This window comes from Barbus barbus (assembly GCF_936440315.1).
Source record: "Barbus barbus genome assembly, chromosome: 4".
Classification (NCBI taxonomy): Eukaryota; Metazoa; Chordata; class Actinopteri; order Cypriniformes; family Cyprinidae; genus Barbus; species Barbus barbus.
Window position 1 is genome coordinate 29,339,180 of NC_136732.1, and position 20,903 is coordinate 29,360,082.

At 37.6% G+C, this 20,903-nt stretch overlaps 1 protein-coding gene across 4 annotated transcripts; it reads left to right on the forward strand.

Moving 5' to 3' along the window:
- Positions 1–670: 670 nt before the first annotated feature.
- Positions 671–20,774, forward strand: LOC306868676 (uncharacterized protein; the record flags this gene model as incomplete). 4 transcript variants are annotated; one of them, XM_079414961.1, is made up of 27 exons in its annotated part: positions 671–840; positions 3,151–3,195; positions 3,324–3,350; positions 3,457–3,516; positions 3,743–3,760; positions 4,777–4,848; positions 4,951–5,079; positions 5,158–5,190; positions 5,506–5,541; positions 7,071–7,127; positions 9,343–9,414; positions 9,675–9,722; positions 12,301–12,351; positions 12,907–12,957; positions 13,180–13,224; positions 13,761–13,820; positions 13,936–13,986; positions 15,348–15,404; positions 15,503–15,556; positions 15,944–16,024; positions 18,216–18,365; positions 18,592–18,624; positions 18,697–18,753; positions 18,833–18,907; positions 19,683–19,733; positions 19,841–19,891; positions 19,983–20,774. In XM_079414961.1, 27 exons carry the CDS (start codon positions 774–776, stop codon positions 19,985–19,987), a joined length of 1,536 nt encoding a protein of 511 aa, XP_079271087.1. In that variant the 3' UTR covers positions 19,988–20,774. The 4 variants fall into 4 exon arrangements, with proteins under 4 accessions (XP_079271087.1, XP_079271088.1, XP_079271089.1 ...); XM_079414962.1 differs by having other exon boundaries at positions 9,364–9,414; positions 19,983–20,773; XM_079414963.1 differs by lacking the exon at positions 7,071–7,127 and having other exon boundaries at positions 9,364–9,414; positions 19,983–20,773.
- Positions 20,775–20,903: the final 129 nt, after the last annotated feature.

Genomic DNA, 20,903 nt, shown 5'->3' on the forward strand with positions numbered 1-20,903 from the left:
AAGCGGTTCTTTTCAGAAGGTTCTTAATAGTTCTTCTGTGGAATCGCTGTAAAACCTTCCTTTTTTGGAACCTTTATTTTTAATAGTGTATAACATACAAACAATCAGCCTAAAAACAATATTACCATAATACTGAAGTCCTTTGAAGAAATTTTCAATATATTCGATAAAGGAAAGATGGCTTTCAATTACCGGGACGCCATGGGCAACACAAAAATACACTCTTAAAAATAAAGGTTCCAAAAGGGTGTTTTTGCAGTGATGACATAGAAGAACCATTTTTGGTTCCCAGAAGAACCTTTCAGTTAACAGTTCCTAAAAGAACCATTTTGAAGCAAATTTAAAAAATCTAAAGAACCTTTTTCGACTATAAAGAATCTTTTCTGCATTTCCAAGGTTGTTCATATAACCATTGATGCCAATAAAGAACCTTTATTTTTCAGAGTGTATGTATAGGGGCATATTACAACAAAAATCTGGATGAAGCCGGCTGTCTTCTTCAGGCTTGGTAGAGCATGAGAAAAGGAGGTGGTAGAATTGGACGAGGAGTGAGAGAAAGGGCAGGTGATTTTGTTAGGGGGTGCCCAATAGAACAGCAGAGGGCAGGGCCGGTCAGAGGAGAGACATGGGTGTCCAGAGAATAAATAAAGGCCTGGCGGGTAGATTGGCCAGTGGTGCTGCTTTCAACTGAGGGTACTTGACTCTCACTTCACCTGTGTGCATTTTTAGCTATTTGCTACCAAGTCTATCTGTCTGTCTGTTTGTCTGCCAACATGCTGGTCCGGGCGATCCTGCAGACCTCACTGGTCCTGTGGCTGGTACAGAGCACCATACAAGGAGGTAAGTTAGATGTGTCTTCTAAAGGGCTTGTTGTAGAGATTGAGGGTGAGAAAGAGAAGTGAGGAGAATTTGTGATGCAGGAGAGGGTAGAAAGCGGGGCAGTGGCTTGTTATGATACTGGAGCATCCATGGGGCCAAATCATTATAAATATATATGTTGTGGCGCTAAGGTTGCGAGGTTAATTCCAGGTAGGGCGGACCCATGTACTCAAGCCCTCCATTGTGCCCTCGGGGAAGGCCCTTATGTTTGGTTGCTGAGAAAATTACATTTTTATTTAAGCTGGCACTTTAAAGCAGAGCAATTAGTTAGAGTGAATCTATGCATCATTAGGTGGAGAGACCAATCAGCCAATGCGTTTGCTATCTGAATACTACTTTGAATGTCTAATAATGTGGACAGATTGCAGCAGTTAAGTGATTAAATGAAAATTTATGCATGAAAAGATCAAAAATAAAAATCACATTAAATAAAGAATGACTAAATCTCTTTCAACCACTTCGAATGCTTTACAAATTTTTGTCTTTGTTTAATATATGCTGGGGGTTTGTGAGTTGGTGAAAAGCTAATAATTAATGAAATAATAAAAACGTATTGAAATGAATAATTTTACAGTAAAAGCAAAGTAAAACATGTATTAAAAAAGATTCAATATTTTATTTGTTTACCTGCATGTCATGTGACCAGCAGCTGGCATTAGAGAATCTCATGGGGTATGTTAACTAAATATTCGTCCAAGCAGTTCGGATGACGAAACGTTTGGGAATCCAGTTGAAATATGTATTGCATAAATAAATAGAATACATTAAAGAATTGAGAATTCAATAAACTAGAACTTCAGAAGAGGAAATATTTATATCTGCTCAGACTTTTACACCTTTTTTATAGCCTACATGTCACCCACTATGATTTTATGTAATATGTCACAATGCAGGTACCTGAAATCAGTTTGCATACCATTTGAAGCTAAATATGAGTTGAATTTCTGAACACAAGTGCCTGGAAACGTTAATAGTTGTTAAATACACCCAGCCCCTGTTTTATAGACTTATCTTATTGTGATTTATTGTGCTACTAAAACATATGTTTGTATTTTTTAAACTTTAATACACAAGGTTATATTCGAAAATGTTTTAAAAAATTATAGTTTAAGGTTTGCAAATGTTTTTAACCATGTGTTTATGTAAATGTTTGCATATACTGCCAATGCATTATTAGATTAAACAGAAATACAAATTTGAAGTTTATAACTGTTAATCCTTTCCCCCATATAATATTGCATGTCCTTTGGTGACCGTGACATGAAAACGCAACATTGAGGTGAAGTAATCACTGAAGAGTGGTGCTTTTCTTTATCTGATGCCAGTGAGGAAGGAGCCAAACAATGAGAAAACAATGAGAAAACAGTATGCATGACAGATCGTATCTTGACTCTGATGCAAGCTATTTGTTTTCTACTTTTCTGCGCACTGTATAGACAATCAAATGTCACCAATCAATACTTGACAGACAAAACCTTTTTTTAATTCAGTAATTCAGGCCACACTGTCTTTTCAGTCATCTTGAGGCGTTATTGCGCCATCAAATGTTCAACCAACACAACAGTCATGGATGTTTGTACGTCGGACTAAAATGTTTCTAGAAAATTATGTAATAAAATGCACATAACGATTCAATGTTAAATGTCTGACGACTGTGATAAATGGAGAAAAAACACCTCAGCAAGTGAGTCATGGCTTGACGTGTCTGAGTTTGCCTGGATATGCTCCAGCCTCCATAACTCTGACCACAACTTAAACACTCGTATTTCATGTCTGAAGATCAAAACCCAGTGCCTGAAGTGACAGCAGTGGTCAAAATTTGTCGGCCTTCTGTCAGTCTGGACTTTATACGGCCAATACACAGCCCATTTTGTCCTTACATTTTCTGGGCATCAATGGAGGCCCGTTGCAAATATGCAGAGACAGCGGTTAGTTCACACTGCTAATTCACACTGCTAATCTCTTATTACGTCAACTGACATAGTTTTTCAACCATGGAAGTTAGGCTGATTTCAAAGAATTCAAACAGGAGCTAATCTCACTAACCGAGAAGTGCCAAAAATCGATTTGAGCAGCCTATGCTGAAGTATTTTTATGGCCTTCATGAGCCTTGCCCTTAAAAACATATGGTGTTACTAGTATAGTTATATTATCAGATATTATTATGTTGGCCATAATAAGTATTTGCAGAGGTATTCTTATTTTTTAATATGGTATTCTTTCTTTTAGGCTAAAAGCTTTTACACAGTTTTTTATTTCCTTGTTCTAAAGGAGTTAGGCCACAGACTGGAGCTCTGGGAAGATTGGCAAGTCGAGGTATTTTGCGCTTTTTCATTTCTGTATATATAGTGTATCTGTGAGATATTACAGAGGGTTAGAGGTCAGAAAATTACATCACATAATGAGTCTCTTCATCAATCTGGCCTTCTGTCTTTTCTCTGTAGGTCCTGGTATCGGTGTAAAGTCTGGAGGTAAGTCTGTCTGCCTGAACCTGATGAATGCTGCTGAATCCTATTAGCAATTTGCTTATGTGAGTACAAAGGTTATCTTATATTTCTTTCATTTCTGTACTGTCAGGTCCGGTGGCTGGTATTCTCGGAGCCCGTGGCTATGGGGCAGGCAAGCCAGGAAAAACAGGTGACATTAACCTCTGATGAAGCTGAGATGAAAATAAGTACAAACAATAAATAAAGGTTTATAATTAATCTTTGACTAAACACATGCCAAAATACACAGAACTGACTTTGAAAAAGGAAGTTAACAAGACAATTTACTAGGGTGTTATATTCATTTATATACATGAATGTTAGTCTTTTGAATTCTGTCATAGCGACTATCTCTGTTTTTTTTCTTTCACAAACAGCTGGCCGTTATCTTGGAGGTAAATTTATTCTGCTTTTTATTTTGTGTAATGTGCCGTTCAAAAGTTTGGGGTCTGTAAGATATTTTCATGTTTTTGAAAGAAGTCTCTTATGTGCTAATCAATACTGCATTTATTTGATACAGTTATTTTTGTGAAATGCTATAAAAGTAAAAAAAAAAAAGTCGTGACGTATTGTCAAGTATGGTGACCCATACTCGAAATTGGTGCTCTGCGTTTAACCCATCCAAGTGCACACACACAGCAGTGAGTAGTGAACAAATGCACACACACACACACACACACACACACACACACCGTGAACACACACCCGGAGCAGTGGGCAGCCATGCTGCAGCGCCCGGGGAGCAATTGGGGGTTCGGTGCCTTGCTCAAGGGCACCTCAGTCGTGGTATTGAGGGTGGAGAGAGCGCTGGACATTCCCTCCCCCCACCTACAATCCCTGCCGGCCGGGGGCTCGAACTCGCAACCTTTCGATTACGAGTCCGACTCTCTAACCATTAGGCCACGACTTCCCCTAATGGTTAGAGAGTTCGACTTCCCCTATTACAATTTAAAAGAACTGTTTTCTATTTTAATATATTTTATGATATAATTTATTCCTGTGATGGCAAAGCTGAACATTCAGCATCATTACTCCAGTGTCACACGATCCTTCAGAAATCATTCTAATATGCTGATTTGCAGCTCAAGAAACATTTCTCATTATTATCAATGTTGAAAACACTAGTGCTGTTTAATATTTTTGTGGAAACTGTGATTTTTTTTATTAATAGAAAGTTAAACATTTTTACATTATAAATGTCTTTCCAGTCACTTTTGTACACATTTTAATGAATAAATGTGGATGAATAAAAGTATAAAGTTAAAGTAAAAAAAAAAAACTCTGACCTCAAACTATTGAACGTTAGTGTAAAATGCACACAAGCAGTGGTTCACATGTGTGTGCAATAATGACGTGCATATGGACTCCATAGTGTGTGTTTAGTATGAGTAATGAGTATGGTGTCTGTTAGGGGCGGCTTACAGACCCACTGCGATCAGAGGAGGCCTGAAACAAGGATATGGAACACTCGGTTATGGAGGAGGTATGTCATTCCTAAAACTATAATGGGCAGATATCAATTTCTACGTCTGATGGATTCATAATTCTTGCATTCATCACCATGATCCTGCTATTTTGGTCTTAGCTGCAAACCTTGGAACTGGGCTTGGAACTGGCCTCGGGGCTGCCGGGCTGGGACTCGGCACAGGGTATGGCCTAGGCAACGGGCTGGGAGCAGCCTTAGGTTATCCAACAGGGAAGCTCGGAGGAAGAGGTGAGAGCTGCTCATTTGCTTTCAATTCATAAGAACTCTTGCAACACTTATTTACTGTTTGATTTTGACATTTTCTAGGTTACACCAGTAATGGCTACGGAGCACAGCTAGGTGAGTGTGTGCATCATAACGACCAGAATCAATAAACATTAAATGACACATTCCAGTTTAATGCCATCTCTTTCTGACCTGAAGGTTGTGTAGCAGATTAGATCTGATCTAACCAATCAAAATCGACCTTGTGCTGTGATTAAAATCTTTCACACGTAGTGATATATGCTGTCCATTTGCAATGATTAGTTGTCATATTTTTTGGTGAAGATGTGTGGGAGTGGGAGTTTATGTGTCTACCATGAGAGGCTTCCGCTAAACAGGCATTTATTTCTTCTTTCTGTAACCTTGACATGTCTCTTTTCTTGTTGCCAGGCTATGGCACAGGAGGATACCCCGCCGCTGGACGAGGTATGTAACCTCTCCTTGTCAAAGCATTAGGAAAATGTGTGTGTTTAAACTCAGGGGTCTGAACACGGTTTTGTCGTTTACTTGGGTTGCAATAGCAATCTCAACTGACCAACTTTATCCACTTTATTCCAGGAAACAGTTGGACCCCCCCCCAAATATTTTCTTTATTTCAGATTTCTGCAGTATTGGGTGTTTTAGTGATAAAGTGAAAATTTGTCGCCAGATGCAAGATAAGCATTCTTTTCAATGCTGATATAGGCTAGCAGTATTTAGGTACACTTTGTGCACCAAATTTGTGTTCATTTAAACCTTTGTGGCATTTCAAACATATTTTTTTTAGAAGTGTTTTATTATTCAGCTATTTTACGGTCTTTTGACGGGAATGATTCCAATCTATTGATTTATTCAGCAGTTATTGGAAAACTGTTGATTTAACTGCCTTCAACAAAACTGACAGAAGTCTTAAAGTATAAGTTACGTCTTCAGGGATTCTCATAAACTACATAAATATGCTAAATAAATAAATAATACAAATTAAAATAAACCTGCAGTATTTAAAAGAATTACATAAGCTATTAGATTTTAAATGCAACCTTTTGACGTTTGCATGCTATGGTTTAATTGATTAAATAAATAGGTATTGAATAAAAATGAAAAGTAAATAAATATTATTTTATTAGTGCCTTTAATAAGCTGCTGGCCTTACTTTTTCCATGCTAATTGAAATATTCAGTTTTTCAGTTGTTGACTGCAGTACTCTATGTGCCACTGATAGGCGCTGCAGGAACTATGAGCTATATGTGTTTGCTTACAGTTAATTGTTTGCAGAATCAATTATATACTTTTATCCTTGTTTTATTATGTACTTGCTTACCCAAACTTTCAAAGCCAATTCATTGCTTTGTAAAAAGTGACACTGGTCACATGGTTTATTGTTGTGGATGAGCTAGTGAGTTGTAAGAGAATATTCAGATGTCTTGTGCTATCAGTTTCATATTGGTGGATGTGGATGGTTGTCTGTTTGCTCATCGTATTTGTCATGGGTGCTGTCTTGTTGGAAATGTTATGTGTGATCTCTAGTCTAAATGTTTACCTTAAGCAGACATTATTATGACAAGTATCTTTTGTGTGTGCTTTGCATCTGAGCGTTATGGGTTGAGTAACAGCTTCTTCAGATTTTTGTGATATGGCACAGCATCAGTTCTGTCTGCCGGACAAAGTCTTCAACCCTGCTCCTGGGGACCCACTATCCTGCAAAGTTTATTTCCAACCTACTTCAGCACACCTGCCTTTGTATTTTCAATACAGCTTGATTAGGTGCTTCAGGTGTGTTTGATTAGGGTTGTAGCTCAACTCTGCAGGACAGTGAGTCCCCAGGAACAGGGTTGAAGACCTATGTTAGAGCCAATGTTAAATCAGTATTGTAATGTGCATGCTCTTACAAAACATGTCGAAGAACGAAAGGCTAATCTAGATTTGGTGCATCAAAGCTGTGAAACTGACATTAACATTGATTTTGTGGTCTTCAGGATATGGTGTACCAGCTGGCACACCCACAGGGCAAGGCTCAAAACCATCAAAACTGGGTAAACCCTCCAATCTCGGACTCATTCTTGCATTTCCTTTAGGGATAGGCTAATTCCTGTTCACAGATCATCAAAATTCATAGATATTCATTCATGCTTTTTTTTTCATTTTTTATCTGCAGAAACCGCAGAAATGAGACATACAGACAAAAAAAACTTAACCACACAACAAATAACAGATATCTAAACATTCTTATATCAAGATACATTTACCTGAGAAACAAAATTACATAAAATAAGTAATGTGTTCTGAAAAAATAAAAATGTGGTGACTTAATGCACTGTGGGAAAAAAAAAATGAAAAATTGAGCAAACTGAAAAGTTTCAGAACAGCTTCAGAAGAGTTTTTGAGTTTTTTCTACTTATTTTTTAGGAGATTTTTGAGTTTTATCAATTTTTTGTTCTGATGAAGCTGTTGTCTTTTTAAGTTTGCTCAACTTTTGATTTTTTTTTTACTTTTTACCACCAATATGAAACTGATAGCACAAGACATCTGAATATTCTCTTACAACTCACTAGCTCATCCACAACAATAAACCATGTGACCAGTGTCACCTTTTACAAAGCAATGAATTGGCTTTGAAAGTTTGGGTAAGCAAGTACATAATAAAACAAGGATAAAAGTATATAATTGATTCTGCAAACAATTAACTGTAAGCAAACACATACAGCTCGTAGTTCCTGCAGCGCCTATCAGTGGCACATAGAGTACTGCAGTCAACAACTGAAAAACTGAATATTTCAATTAGCATGGAAAAAGTAAGGCCAGCAGCTTATTAAAGGCACTAATAAAATAACATTTATTTACTTAAAATTTTTATTCAATACCTATTTATTTAATCAATTAAATAAATAGGTATTGAGAGAACTTAAATGTTTAAGGCAACCAGCTTTAGCAGATTTTTGAGTTTTCTCAACTTGTTGTTTTAAGTTTATAAAACTTAAAAGTTGAGAGAACTAAAAAATCTCCTACAAAAATAAGTTGAAAAAACTAAAAAATCTGCTGAAGCTGGTTGCCTTAAACTTTTAAGTTTGCTCAATTATTATTATTTTTTTTACAGTGTGCTTTAAAAAATTATTTAAAATATCTACAAACAGGGCAAGACAAATAAATATTTTCCCTTTCAATTAAGTGAATTTTTTTACTGGCAGTTTTTTTTGTTGTTGTTTAAAAGCATAAAGTCACTTTATATTGATCAATTTGTCAGAAAACAGTACTTTGCTTCTAAATTAAATGTATATTGATTTAAGAATGTTTTTATATTAAGGAAAAATATTAAGGAAGACATTCTTTTTAGTTACATTTTTTAAATGTGTATGTATGGTTAGTATTTATTTATTTTACAGTGCATTGTTGTGTAGCTGTATTCATTTGTGTATTAGTATTAATTTAATTTGTAATCATGTTTTGTTCTCCAAGCCCTTTTTGCTTGTTAACTATAATATAGGCTGTTTTAGCTGGATGGATTTTTGTTGAGGTTTGAGTCAGTCTGGGCCTCTTTGCTGAAATTTTAATAAGTGCACAAAGAGCACAAAAAGGTCTCAAACTAGTGGATAATATCTATGATCAGTTTTAGGTCTGAGGTTCAGTTCAGTTTCCCAGCCAGCAGGGGGCAATTTCCTTTGCTCATGCAAAAAGATTAGAGGAAATGTTGAGGAACATTCAGTAGATGTTTGAATCAGAAGGTATTGCAGGTCTAAATCATATTATTTATTCATCCATTTATTAGTTGCTCACCATCAAAAGCAGCATAGGTCCATAAGTACTGGCTGTTCCACCCACTGGATAAAATATTGTTTTTAGATTAGGACCGTATACCTTTTGAAAGGGTACTGGCCAAGTGACAGTTTTGTAGCTTTTTTCCGATAATGTAGGAAGCAGGGTTGCGCAGTTCCATTCAGTACCACTTTTTTGGTCATGTGGTGGTTGTGTACCTGCTTCTGATGTTGTGTACCTGCTTCTGTGAGCATCTATTGTGTAATTCTGTCATTTTGCTGTGACACAGATATCCTGTTGTGCATTAGATATTTGGTGTGATGTTTATCTCTCACATCAGGAATCACTATCCTGATGTGCAACTTTGCATAGATGTTTGAGAAGTTAGAATGCATGCCGACTCAGTACTTGATCATGGTCAAGTGAACATCCTAATAAGTGTCATTTACAATTATGTTGCTTTTTTATCATTCTCACCATTGAAATCTTTGCCTGCAGCTGATGTATCTGTATTCACAGGTGTTGGGCCTAGAGGTGGCCAGCCCATGTCACAGGGAGAGAGGGGTGATGGTAAAGCTCAGTACCTCCATGTGTGGCTTTCATCTTTTTCAATCTGCTGTTCTGGATTTTAGTTACAATATTTTAGCCATTTACACTGCATGATGAGAGGCGCATTGCTCCCTCTTATCTCACTATATAATACATGCCTGAAATGTGTTGATTTTTTTTTTTTATTTGCTTTTCTTTTCTCTCCAGCAGAGTAGCATCTCTTATGCTCTTGCAATGCTGATAGTATCTTGGTGAATGTTAACTGGTGTTATGATGTTTAGGTTACAGTCGCGGAGGGGTCCCTAATGGACAGGGTGCTATAGCCAATGGTAAAACTCATCCCAGATGTATGTGGGATTTCTTATTTGAAAGATTAATTGCTGTATAATATGATTGACATAGTTGTAGTATATAGTGGAGTGTATATCCGCTTGTTAAGTCGTGACCTGAAAAAATACTGTTTCTGTGTCCAAGCCTCTACTCCTTTCAGTTGAGAATCTCAACAGCTATTTATGAGCGCTGTGTATTCATATGACACATTTAAGTTATACTTTTAAAGAGATCATCGGATGCAAAATTCACTTTACAAGTTGTGTGAACATAAATGTGTGTTGGAAGCGTGTGTACACATCCATCCTATAATGATAAAAATCCACCTAGTGTTTTTTTTTTTTTTAAATCCCTATTTTAAAATTATTTTTCTCAAATTAGGCTGTTCTGAGGTTCCTGTCAGAATGACGTAGTTCTGTACAGGCCGCTCCCACGATAGTTGATTGACAAGACCGTCTTCCCTTAGACCCGCTCTGAGTGAGCTGAGAGCAGTCTGCCTCCGGTGCAGGGGAAGACAAGATGTCTCCGATTAAGCGATTGAGGTAATAATGAATATAGCAGTCGTCATTTACTCCCAACATCTAAGCCACTGAAGACGCAGAGGATTAACGGTAATTTAGTTTTGAAAGGAATGCGCTGATCCCCGATCTGCTTAAATGCGTCTATGTTTGCGTGAATCATTTGTGATCCAGCTTCATCTACAGAAGAAGTGAGTAAAAGGTTTTTTTTATAAATCTTTGCAAATCGCCATTCCTAATAATATGCTAGTTAGCCAGTTTCAGAGCTGAAGTTTAAAGTCTGCTCGTCACCCCACGGAAGAGAGGGGCGGGGTCAGCGAGCTCATTAGCATTTAAAGCAACATTAAGACCTATTCATTAAGACCCTAAAGAATCATATAAACTTGTGGAAAATAGGCATCCGATGACCCCTTTAAAAACTCATGGCGTACACTACAATCTCCAAGCTCATACATCCTGGCTATTTAAGGATTTATAAATAAATGATTTATAAATAAACAAATACATTATAAATTATATTTAAGGATTTATAAACAATGGCCATCTGAGATTTAGTTATGAAGATAAAGGTTAGGATCATGATTTTTTTTTTTGGTAGTATTACAGCACACCGTGAGTGTACACTCACCTAAAGGATTATTAGGAACACCATACTAATACTGTGTTTGACCCCCTTTCGCCTTCAGAACTGCCTTAATTCTACGTGGCATTGATTCAACAAGGTGCTGAAAGCATTCTTTAGAAATGTTGGCCCATATTGATAGGATAGCATCTTGCAGTTGATGGAGATTTGTGGGATGCACATCCAGGGCACGAAGCTCCCGTTCCACCACATCCCAAAGATGCTCTATTGGGTTGAGATCTGGTGACTGTGGGGGCCATTTTAGTACAGTGAACTCATTGTCATGTTCAAGAAACCAATTTGAAATGATTCAAGCTTTGTGACATGGTGCATTATCTTGCTGGAAGTAGCCATCAGAGGATGGGTACATGGTGGTCATTGAGGGATGGACATGGTCAGAAACAATGCTCAGGTAGGCCGAGGCATTTAAACGATGCCCAATTGGCACTAAGGGGCCTAAAGTGTGCCAAGAAAACATCCCCCACACCATTACACCACCACCACCAGCCTGCACAGTGGTAACAAGGCATGATGGATCCATGTTGTCATTCTGTTTACGCCAAATTCTGACTCTACCATCTGAATGTCTCAACAGAAATCGAGACTCATCAGACCAGGCAACATTTTTCCAGTCTTCAACCGTCCAATTTTGGTGAGCTCGTGCAAATTGTAGCCTCTTTTTCCTATTTGTAGTGGAGATGAGTGGTACCCGGTGGGGTCTTCTGCTGTTGTAGCCCATCCGCCTCAAGGTTGTGCGTGTTGTGGCTTCACAAATGCTTTGCTGCATACCTCGGTTGTAACGAGTGGTTATTTCAGTCAAAGTTGCTCTTCTATCAGCTTGAATCAGTCGGCCCATTCTCCTCCGACCTCTAGCATCAACAAGGCATTTTCGCCCACAGGACTGCCGCATACTGGATGTTTTTCCCTTTTCACACCATTCTTTGTAAACCCTAGAAATGGTTGTGCGTGAAAATCCCAGTAACTGAGCAGATTGTGAAATACTCAGACCGGCCCGTCTGGCACCAACAACCATGCCACGCTCAAAATTGCTTAAATCACCTTTCTTTCCCATTCTGACATTCAGTTTGGAGTTCAGGAGATTGTCTTGACCAGGACCACACCCCTAAATGCATTGAAGCAACTGCCATGTGACTGGTTGATTAGATAATTGCATTAATGAGAAATTGAACAGGTGTTCCTAATAATCCTTTAGGTGAGTGTATGTTAACACTATTTATTGTTTGCTTTTGGCATCTGCTAGAGTGTTTGGACATCGGAAACAGTGAATTGAAACATCAGACTTATCAAGCAGATAGTTAGTATACAGTTGTGTACAGTGTCCTCTAAAGGCACAGGCAAGTCCACATTTTGGGATTAAAGTAATGTGGTCATGAATGTCTGTGGGACTAATATAGTAATTGTAGCTGCGGTCAATAGGTTTCCCCTCAGGACCAGGAGTGACCAATGGAATGAGAGCTAAAATTAAGGGTAAACACACTCCAACAGCTGAATTAAAGCCAACCAGAACACATCAGACTGTAAAAAATTATATTTAAAATTCTTATCTTTGTTGTCTTACATTACCATTCAGAAGTTTGGGGTTGTTAAGATACATAAGTTTCTCCCTTATGCAAACCAATACTTTATTCATTAGATCAAAAATGCAATAAAACAAATATTGTGGAATACTATTACAATTTCAAACAACTGTTTTATATTTTACTATATATTTTATGATGTTATTTATTCTTGTGATATCAAAGCTGAATTTTCAGCATCATTACTCCAGTCTTCAGTGTCACATGATCCTTCAGAAATCATTCTAATATTCTGATTTGCTGTTCAAATAACATTTATTATTATTATCAACGTTGAAAACAGTTGTGCCACAAAATATTTTTGTAGAAACCATGATATGTTATTGTACCTTATAATACCTTTATCATCCCCAGACTTTTGAACTGTAGTATAGATGTCTATGAATCAAAACTATTGGTACAAGATTGTGTGCATTGTGTAGATAACTACTGTTATGATCTGTAGGCTACGGTCCAGCAACAGATATGATTAATGGACAAGGAATTATAAACAATGGTAAAGTTTTTATCGCCTTTGTAGCATACAAATGATCTGTTCCTATCTGTAAGTAATCAGTAAAACTTTCTGTAATAAATATGTTTATATTCTTTGAAAGTAAAGGGAGTGTGAAAGGCAATGCATGCAAAAAGACTATTTTTAAAAGCATAAGCATAGAGGTGATGGGAACTATGTTGGACTCTCTGTGTTGAGATAAACCACTGTTGTAATACAATACAGGACCAGTTTTGCCCAATGGACAGGGCACCAAACCATCTAATATGGGTAAACGTCTTCCGATTAAAATGTCACCTGTTTATGGCTGAATGCATGTCACGAGGTGGTGTTTTCTCCAATCTAAAATCAATACAGTACTCCAACCGTCATCCAATGAAATTAATATATGGCCTTTGACACATTCGGGTGTTAATGATTGTGGACTGGAAAATCCACCCCTCATCATGGACTCGTTGCAGCTGGAGGTCTATGAATAAGTGCTTTTCTATACCACAGCTGTTCAGAAAGGTTTGTGTGTGCGTGTGTGTGCTGGACTAATGCCTCATCTATTTCTTGGGGCTGTTCTCTTTTTATATGCTTCACCTGAGCCTTTATCTTTATATCTGCCTTTGTGCTGATGTGTGCCCAATGCATGCTGCATTATTTCTCTCCCACAGGCCACATGTATGGACCAGTCACACTGTGAATTCGTCTTGCATGATTACTCTGACCCACAGGCCCCTGAACGATCACATTATTCTGTGATTGCCATGATTTTTATTACTAGTGGCCAAAGTTTAATAATTTGCATATTTTGTTCACAGGATATGGCCTTGGTGCTGCTGGTTATCTTGGAGCTGGTTTGACTGACGGTTATGGAGCAGGTAAAGAAATTGGGAAATATTGTTTCTCTCTCAAAAGTCCCAGGATCATTAATACAAGCTCTAGAATATTAATATTTTGCTAAAGCTACCTTATTTTTTTTTCTTGCTGATACAGGTCTAGGGGCAGGTGGATATCCACAGGGAGTTCGAGCAGGAAAGCAGATTGGTAAATAATGTCTATTTTATTCATTATATAGAGGAGACGGGACTAGTTATCACAAGAGCTGCATATCAGCAACTGTAAGGTTTTGAGTTTAAAGTCTAATTACATAAAGGTGTGTTTTCTGCAGTGGTTTTTACACTATTTTTCAAAAGATGGGGGTCAGTAGGATTTTTTTATTTAGTAACAAAAATTGTTCAGTAAGGACACATTAAAATGATCATAAGTGACAGTAAAGACATTTGTAGTGTTAAAAAAATCCATTTCAAATTAACACTGTTCTTTTTAAGTTGCAACTCATCAACAAATCCTGTATAAGAAATGTTTCTTGAACAACAATTCAGCATATTATAATGATTTCTGAAGGATCATGTGACAGAAGACTGGAGTAATCATGCTGAAAATTCAGCTTTGCTATTACAGAAATAAATTACATTTTAATATATATTAAACTAGAAAACAGCTATTTTACAATATTTCTCAATATCACTGTATTATTGATCAAATAAATGCAGTCTTGGTGAGAAATAAGAGACTTCTTTCAAAAACACTACACAAAAATCTTAAAGACCCCAGACTTTTAAAGGTACCAGAACACCTGGTTCAGATACAAATGTTCATTTTTATGATTACTTTTGTGAATTCTGTCCACCTTTCTATAGCTGTTGAGTAAACAACACATCACATTTGTATTGGGGCAAGTTGTCACACATGCAGAAAAATAGTTACTGGAGTAAAAAACTGTGACAACTACTTTAGGCCTTTTCTTCTCTATATAGATATTTCAAATATTGTCCTTTATTTACATTTACATTTATTCATTTAGCTGACGCTTTTATCCAAAGCGACTTACAATTGCTATATATGTCAGAGGTCGCACGCCTCTGGAGCAACTAGGGGGTTAAGTGTCTTGCTCAGGGACACATTGGTGTCTCACAGTGGATTCGAACCCGGGTCTCTCACACCAAAGGCATGTGTCTTATCCACTGCGCCATCACCACCCACATATTTCTATTTTTCTTTTCTTGTCTCTGTTAGTACCCAAGTGAATCCTTTTATAATATTATAAGAATGATGCATTAAGCACAAGTGTGGTCAGATCAGCAGCCTGCTGCTTCAGCACAAAGCCAAGAGCTGCTCTAGAGACAAAGTGCTCCTCTAAGACCTCTGCATTTGGGTTCTTGCACAAACATGAGCGCGCTGGTTTGTGCAAGAAACACCCAAAATTTCACACTCTATGTTATGCTCATTTTTTCCGAATCATCTTGGTTACAAAGTGGTTGACTTTGACTCTGAGACACAGTGGTGCTTCCTGTGTTACTTTTACACCTTGTGCAGTGTTGAGTTGAATAATGTCTTCTCAACAGGCTACAGCAATGGATACGGCAGTGAGGTTTATGGCACAGCAGATGGTTATGGAGCAGGTGAGTCTGGACTGGATAGGTATGATGGAGCATGTTCTAATGTCACACTAACATATAAGCATAATTATAAATGAGTGACAATTATAATTATGTTACAGGACCTGCCTACCCATCAATGTTAGCTGATAATGTTAGCCTGAACGGTATAGCTGGTAAGGCTGAAGGTTATGAGTGTTACCAACAGCATTGCATTCACACTAAAGAGATTATAAACACCTGCAATAATGTCAGCACTTCATCCAGTGTTTAATTCACTCTGTCCTGTGATTATACACAATATTATTTTACTCAAGATTGTTGAAAATAACCTCCTCCAGCCTAATCTGGGTGAAGTGTCTGAACTGCAATAGCTTGACCACTGAGCAATCAGCTGTTGCCTGTGCAATTACTTTTATACTAATACTAAGGTAATCTGAGCAAGACTGTAATATGCTCCTAGAATACTACTAATGGAAATGGTAAACCGAATGCTTTGCATACATTAACTAGAAGCAGCATCATCTGCATGAAATCACAGATGTCAGTGTATGCTCTTTCAGGTCTTGGAGCTGGAGGCCTTGGAGGTCCAGGGCTGGTAGTGAACCCCGGCCTGGGTGCTGATGCCAAGTCTAGAAAATATGGTAAGAAAAGTCATCTGAAGATGACCGTTAAATAATAAAATAATAAAAAGAATAATAAATAAAAAGAAATTGAATTAAACACACTAAACATTTAACATTTTTAAAAATCACTTACAGTGGGAAAAAAACATTTGGGATCCCCTGCTGATTTTGTACGTTTGCCCACTGACAAAGAAATGATCAGTCTATCATTTTAATGGTAGGTTTATTTGAATGGTGAGAAACAACATAACAACAAAATCCAGAAAAACGCATTTCAAAAAAGTTATAAATTTATTTGCATTTTAATGAGTCAAATAAGTATTTGACCCCTTTGCAAAACATGACTTAGTACTTGGTGGCAAAACCCTTGTTGGAAATCAGAGAGGTCAGATGTTTCTTGTAGTTGACCAGCAGGTTTGCACACATCTCAGGAGTGATTTTGTCCCACTCCTCTTTGCAGATCCTCTCCAAGTCATTAAGGTTTCGAGGCTGACGTTTGGCAACTCAAACCTTCAGCTCCCACCACAGATTTTCTATGGGATTAAGGTCTGGAGACTGGCTAGGCCACTCCAGGACCTTAATGTGCTTCTTCTTGAGCCACTCCTTTGTTGCCTTGGCTGTGTTATGGGTCATTGTCATGCTGGAATACCCATCCACGACCCATTTTCAATGCCCTGGCCCTGACGGTACATGGCCCCGTCCATCGTCCCTTTGATGTGGTGCAGTTGTCCTGTCCCCTTAGCAGAAAAACACCCCCAAAGCATAATGTTTCCACCTCCATGTTTGATGGTGGGGATGGTGTTCTTGGGGTCATAGGCAGCATTCCTCCTTCTCCAAACACGGTGAGTTGAGTTGATGCCAAAGAGCTGGATTTTGGTCTCATCTGATCACAGCACTTTCACCCAGTTCTCCTCTGAATCATTGGCAAACTTCAGACGGGCCTGTACATGTGCTTTCTTGAGCAGGGGGACCTTGCGGGCACTGCAGGATTTCAGTCCTTCAAGGTGTAGTGTGTTACCAATTGTTTTCTTGGTGACTATGGTCTCAGCTGCCTTGAGATCATTGACAAGATCCTCCTGTGTAGTTCTGGGCTGATTCCTCACCATTCTCATGATCATTGAAACTCCACGAGGTGAGATCTTGCATGAAGCCCCAGACCGAGGGAGATTGACAGTTAATTCGTGTTTCTTGCATTTGCGACTGTTGTCACCTTCTCACCAAGCTGCTTGGCGATGGTCTTGTAGCCCATTCCAGTCTTGTCCCTGACATCCTTCGACAGCTCTTTGGTCTTGGCCATGGTGGAGAGTTTGGAATCTGATTGATTGCTTCTGTGGACAGGTGTCTTTTATACAGGTAACAAACTGAGATCAGGAGTACTCCCTTTAAGAGAGTGCTCCTAATCTCAGCTCCTTACCTGTATAAAAGACACCTGGGAGCCAGAAATCTTGCTGATTGATAGGGGATCAAATACTTATTTGACTCATTAAAATACAAATCAATTTATAACTTTTTTTTAAATGCGTTTTTCTGGATTTTTTTGTTGTTATTCTGTCTCTCACTGTTCAAATAAACCGACCATTAAAATTATAGACTGATCATTTCTTTGTTAGTGGGCAAACGTACAAAATCAGCAGGGGATCAAATTATTTTTTCCCCCAATGTGTGTTCATAAAGGCTGCATTTATTTGATCAAAAATACAGCAAATGTATTGTTTTGAAAAATGATTAAAAGTTAAATTACTATTTTAAAGTTTTAAAAATGTCTTGTGAGGACAAAGCTGAATTTTCTTCAGTGTCACACGATCCTTCAGAAATCGTTCTAATATGCTGATTTGGTGCTCAAGAAACATTTCTTATTATTATCAATGCTGAAAACATTTGTGCTGTTTTATGATCTTGTTGAATTTTTAGGATTCTTTGATGAATAGAAAGCTCAAGCAAATCACATTCATTTAAAATAGAAATTCTTCATATCAATGTAAATGTATGTACTGTCACTTTTCATAAATTTAATGCATTGATTTCTTTTTAAAAAATCTTACTGACAGATTACAGCATTTCCTACTTCACCTGCTATTGACAAATGTTTCAACTTTTCCAGCTCATTTGATCATTGAGTCATGCTAATGTCTTCTCTTCTTTGTCTAGATACGTCTTAGTGGCTGTGGTTGCTTGATCCTATAATACCTTTGGTTTAATTTGTCTAAAGGGGCAGGTGGAGTTCTTGGAGCTGCCGGATCCTTGCCTTACGGTGGCCAGCCTGTGGTCTCAGCTGGACTTGGCCCTCAAGGCAAGGCTGGTAGTTATGGTGGAACTACATATGGAGGAATATCAACCTTTGGGCCAGACACTTCTTTGGGTACGTGCATTGCACATGTTTGTTATTCAAATGCATAATGCAAATCTCAGTTTTCCGGCTATCCTAATGCTTTGCCTGAGGATTTGACTTGAACGCGAATGTCCCCTGTGAGAAAAAGAACGAAGATTTAAACAAGAGAATAAAGAGTATTAATAAACCAAACATGATTATAAAGATCAGATAACTATCATAAGAAAGAAAGTAAAGATGATCTGTCTCCTGTCAGGTGGTACAGGTGGAGCAATGGAGCCTTTAGCAGGTAATAGTGTGGAGTTTTTAGGAAATATATTTCAAGTCATTTTTTTCTGATAACAAAATGTTACTGCTGCAGGCGGAGCTTTAGGCCAGATTCCTTACAGTGGACCAGTCATTGCAGCTGGGGTTGATGGTAAGTTGGTAAGAAAAAGAGAAAAACAGAACATCATGGACTGTCTGATTGTGACACAGGTGTAAATGTTTACCTGCAGTTGATGCCGGTCATCCTTTTGGTGCTGAGCAACTCAGTCTGGGTGCTGATGCTACAAAGACAGCCGCCAAATATGGTGAGAATATGAGCAGTTTTGTTTTATTCAGATACATCTAATACACATCTATTAAATACACTTCCATAAAAAGTTTGGGGTTAATAAGATGTTTTCATTGTCTTGAAAGATAGTACTACTTTTATTCCGCAAGGATACATTAAATTTATCAAAAGTGACAGTAAATTTATAATTATTTTATTTTAAATTTATAATGTTATAAAATATTTATATTTGTTTTCTCTTTCAATTAAATACTGGTCCTTTAAACTTGCCATTTATCAAAGAGTCCTAAAAAAATGTATCACAGTTTCCACAATAATATTAAGAAGCAAAGGCATTGATTGCAACTTGAGCATCTAATCAGCATATTAGAATGATTTCTGAAGGATCATGTGACACTGAAGACTGCTGAAAATTCACCATCACAGGAATAAATTGCATTGTAAAACAGCTGTTTTAAATTGCAATATTATTTCACAAGATTACAGTTTTGTTGCTGTATTTTCATCAAGTAAATGCAGTGTGGGTGAGCATAAGAAACTTCTCTCAAAAACATGACCCCAAACTTTTGAACAGCAGTGTATGCATTAAATATCTAAAATCGACTGATTAAATAATTAAATCATCATTAATATTGACTGATAACTGGGACTGATGTATAATGCATGCCAAATGACCACCGATCTGCGTTCTCATCTTCATCATTTCTCCACTAACATGCTAAAACCTAGCAGACATCATTGACTAAATACATAAATTGACTAATAACCAGTGTGGTGACCGATCATTTCAGGCACAGGCTATGCAGCTGCACTAAGTGCTGGTGGTCAGGGCCCCTATGGTGGTGAGTAAATCAGTGCCATGAGACAAACTAGCACGTTTCTAAACCTAATCACATATGTTAAGAGCTAATGTTTGGTTAGTTTCACTATGTTCAGTTTTTTTTCACAGGACAGAAGGATGGAAGCAAGCTTAGTGGCATTTATGGGAATGGGTACAAAGGTGATATATTAGAAGATCTTTATTCTTAACTTAGCATATTGTGTCTTTTACCTTTCTCATCCATCTCTTCTCGTCTTCCTTTTCTGTCTAGGCTGATTTCCAAGGCCATGCTGTTAACCTCGTCAGTATTTTTTAGCCGCTTTATGCCTATAGTGTTCCTCACCGTTGTGCAGTTTTGTGACGTTTTTGTCAGCCATATTGTTTTAGTGTTAGTTTTGTGCCCATGTGTGTTTGGTGTGGTTTTGATGTTCATTGTTCTGTTCTTTAATGTTTGTGGATGTTCCCCTAGTCTGTTTATTTGTCTTGTCCAGTGGAGTGTTTCATGTCCCTTGTGTGTCTCTGTATCCAACTAAAACATGCTAAGCACTTCATTGGCTATTTTAATTCTTATGAAACACTAAATATTCCACCTTCTAATCTGACTCCTTAGTGTTTGTTTGACAACAAATACGATCAATGAGGATTTCAGGTAAAAAAAAAAAAACTGCCCAGTCCTGCTTAAGGGCACAATGATGGCAAATATCGGGTTTGATCCTGCACTATTAGCATCAGAACAAGCTATTACATAATGTCTTAAAGTGATTTCTAACAAAATGACATAAATCATAATCTTGTGAGGTCTCATATGGGTAAACGTACTGCTCTCAATTCTAATCTGTACAGGAAAACCACATAACAAGCATCCTGTGTCACACTTACGAGACAACAGTTAAGAGGAAAAGAGTCAGAGCCATTGTTAAAGGGATAGTTAACCCTATCCCTCTGTCATCATTTACTCATTTACCTTGTGTCATTACAAACCTGAAAAAGACTTTCTCAAAATGTCTCAGTGTTTTTTTAAGGTCTATACAATAAAAGGCAGTGGTGTCCATTGTTGTTTTCAACCCCGTTTACTTGAAGTTTATGGAAAAAAACAGTTCAAACATTGTTCAAAATATCTTATTTTGTGTTCCTCAGAAGAAAGTAAGTCATACAGGTTTGAAACGTCATGAAGGTGAGTAAATAGCAACAG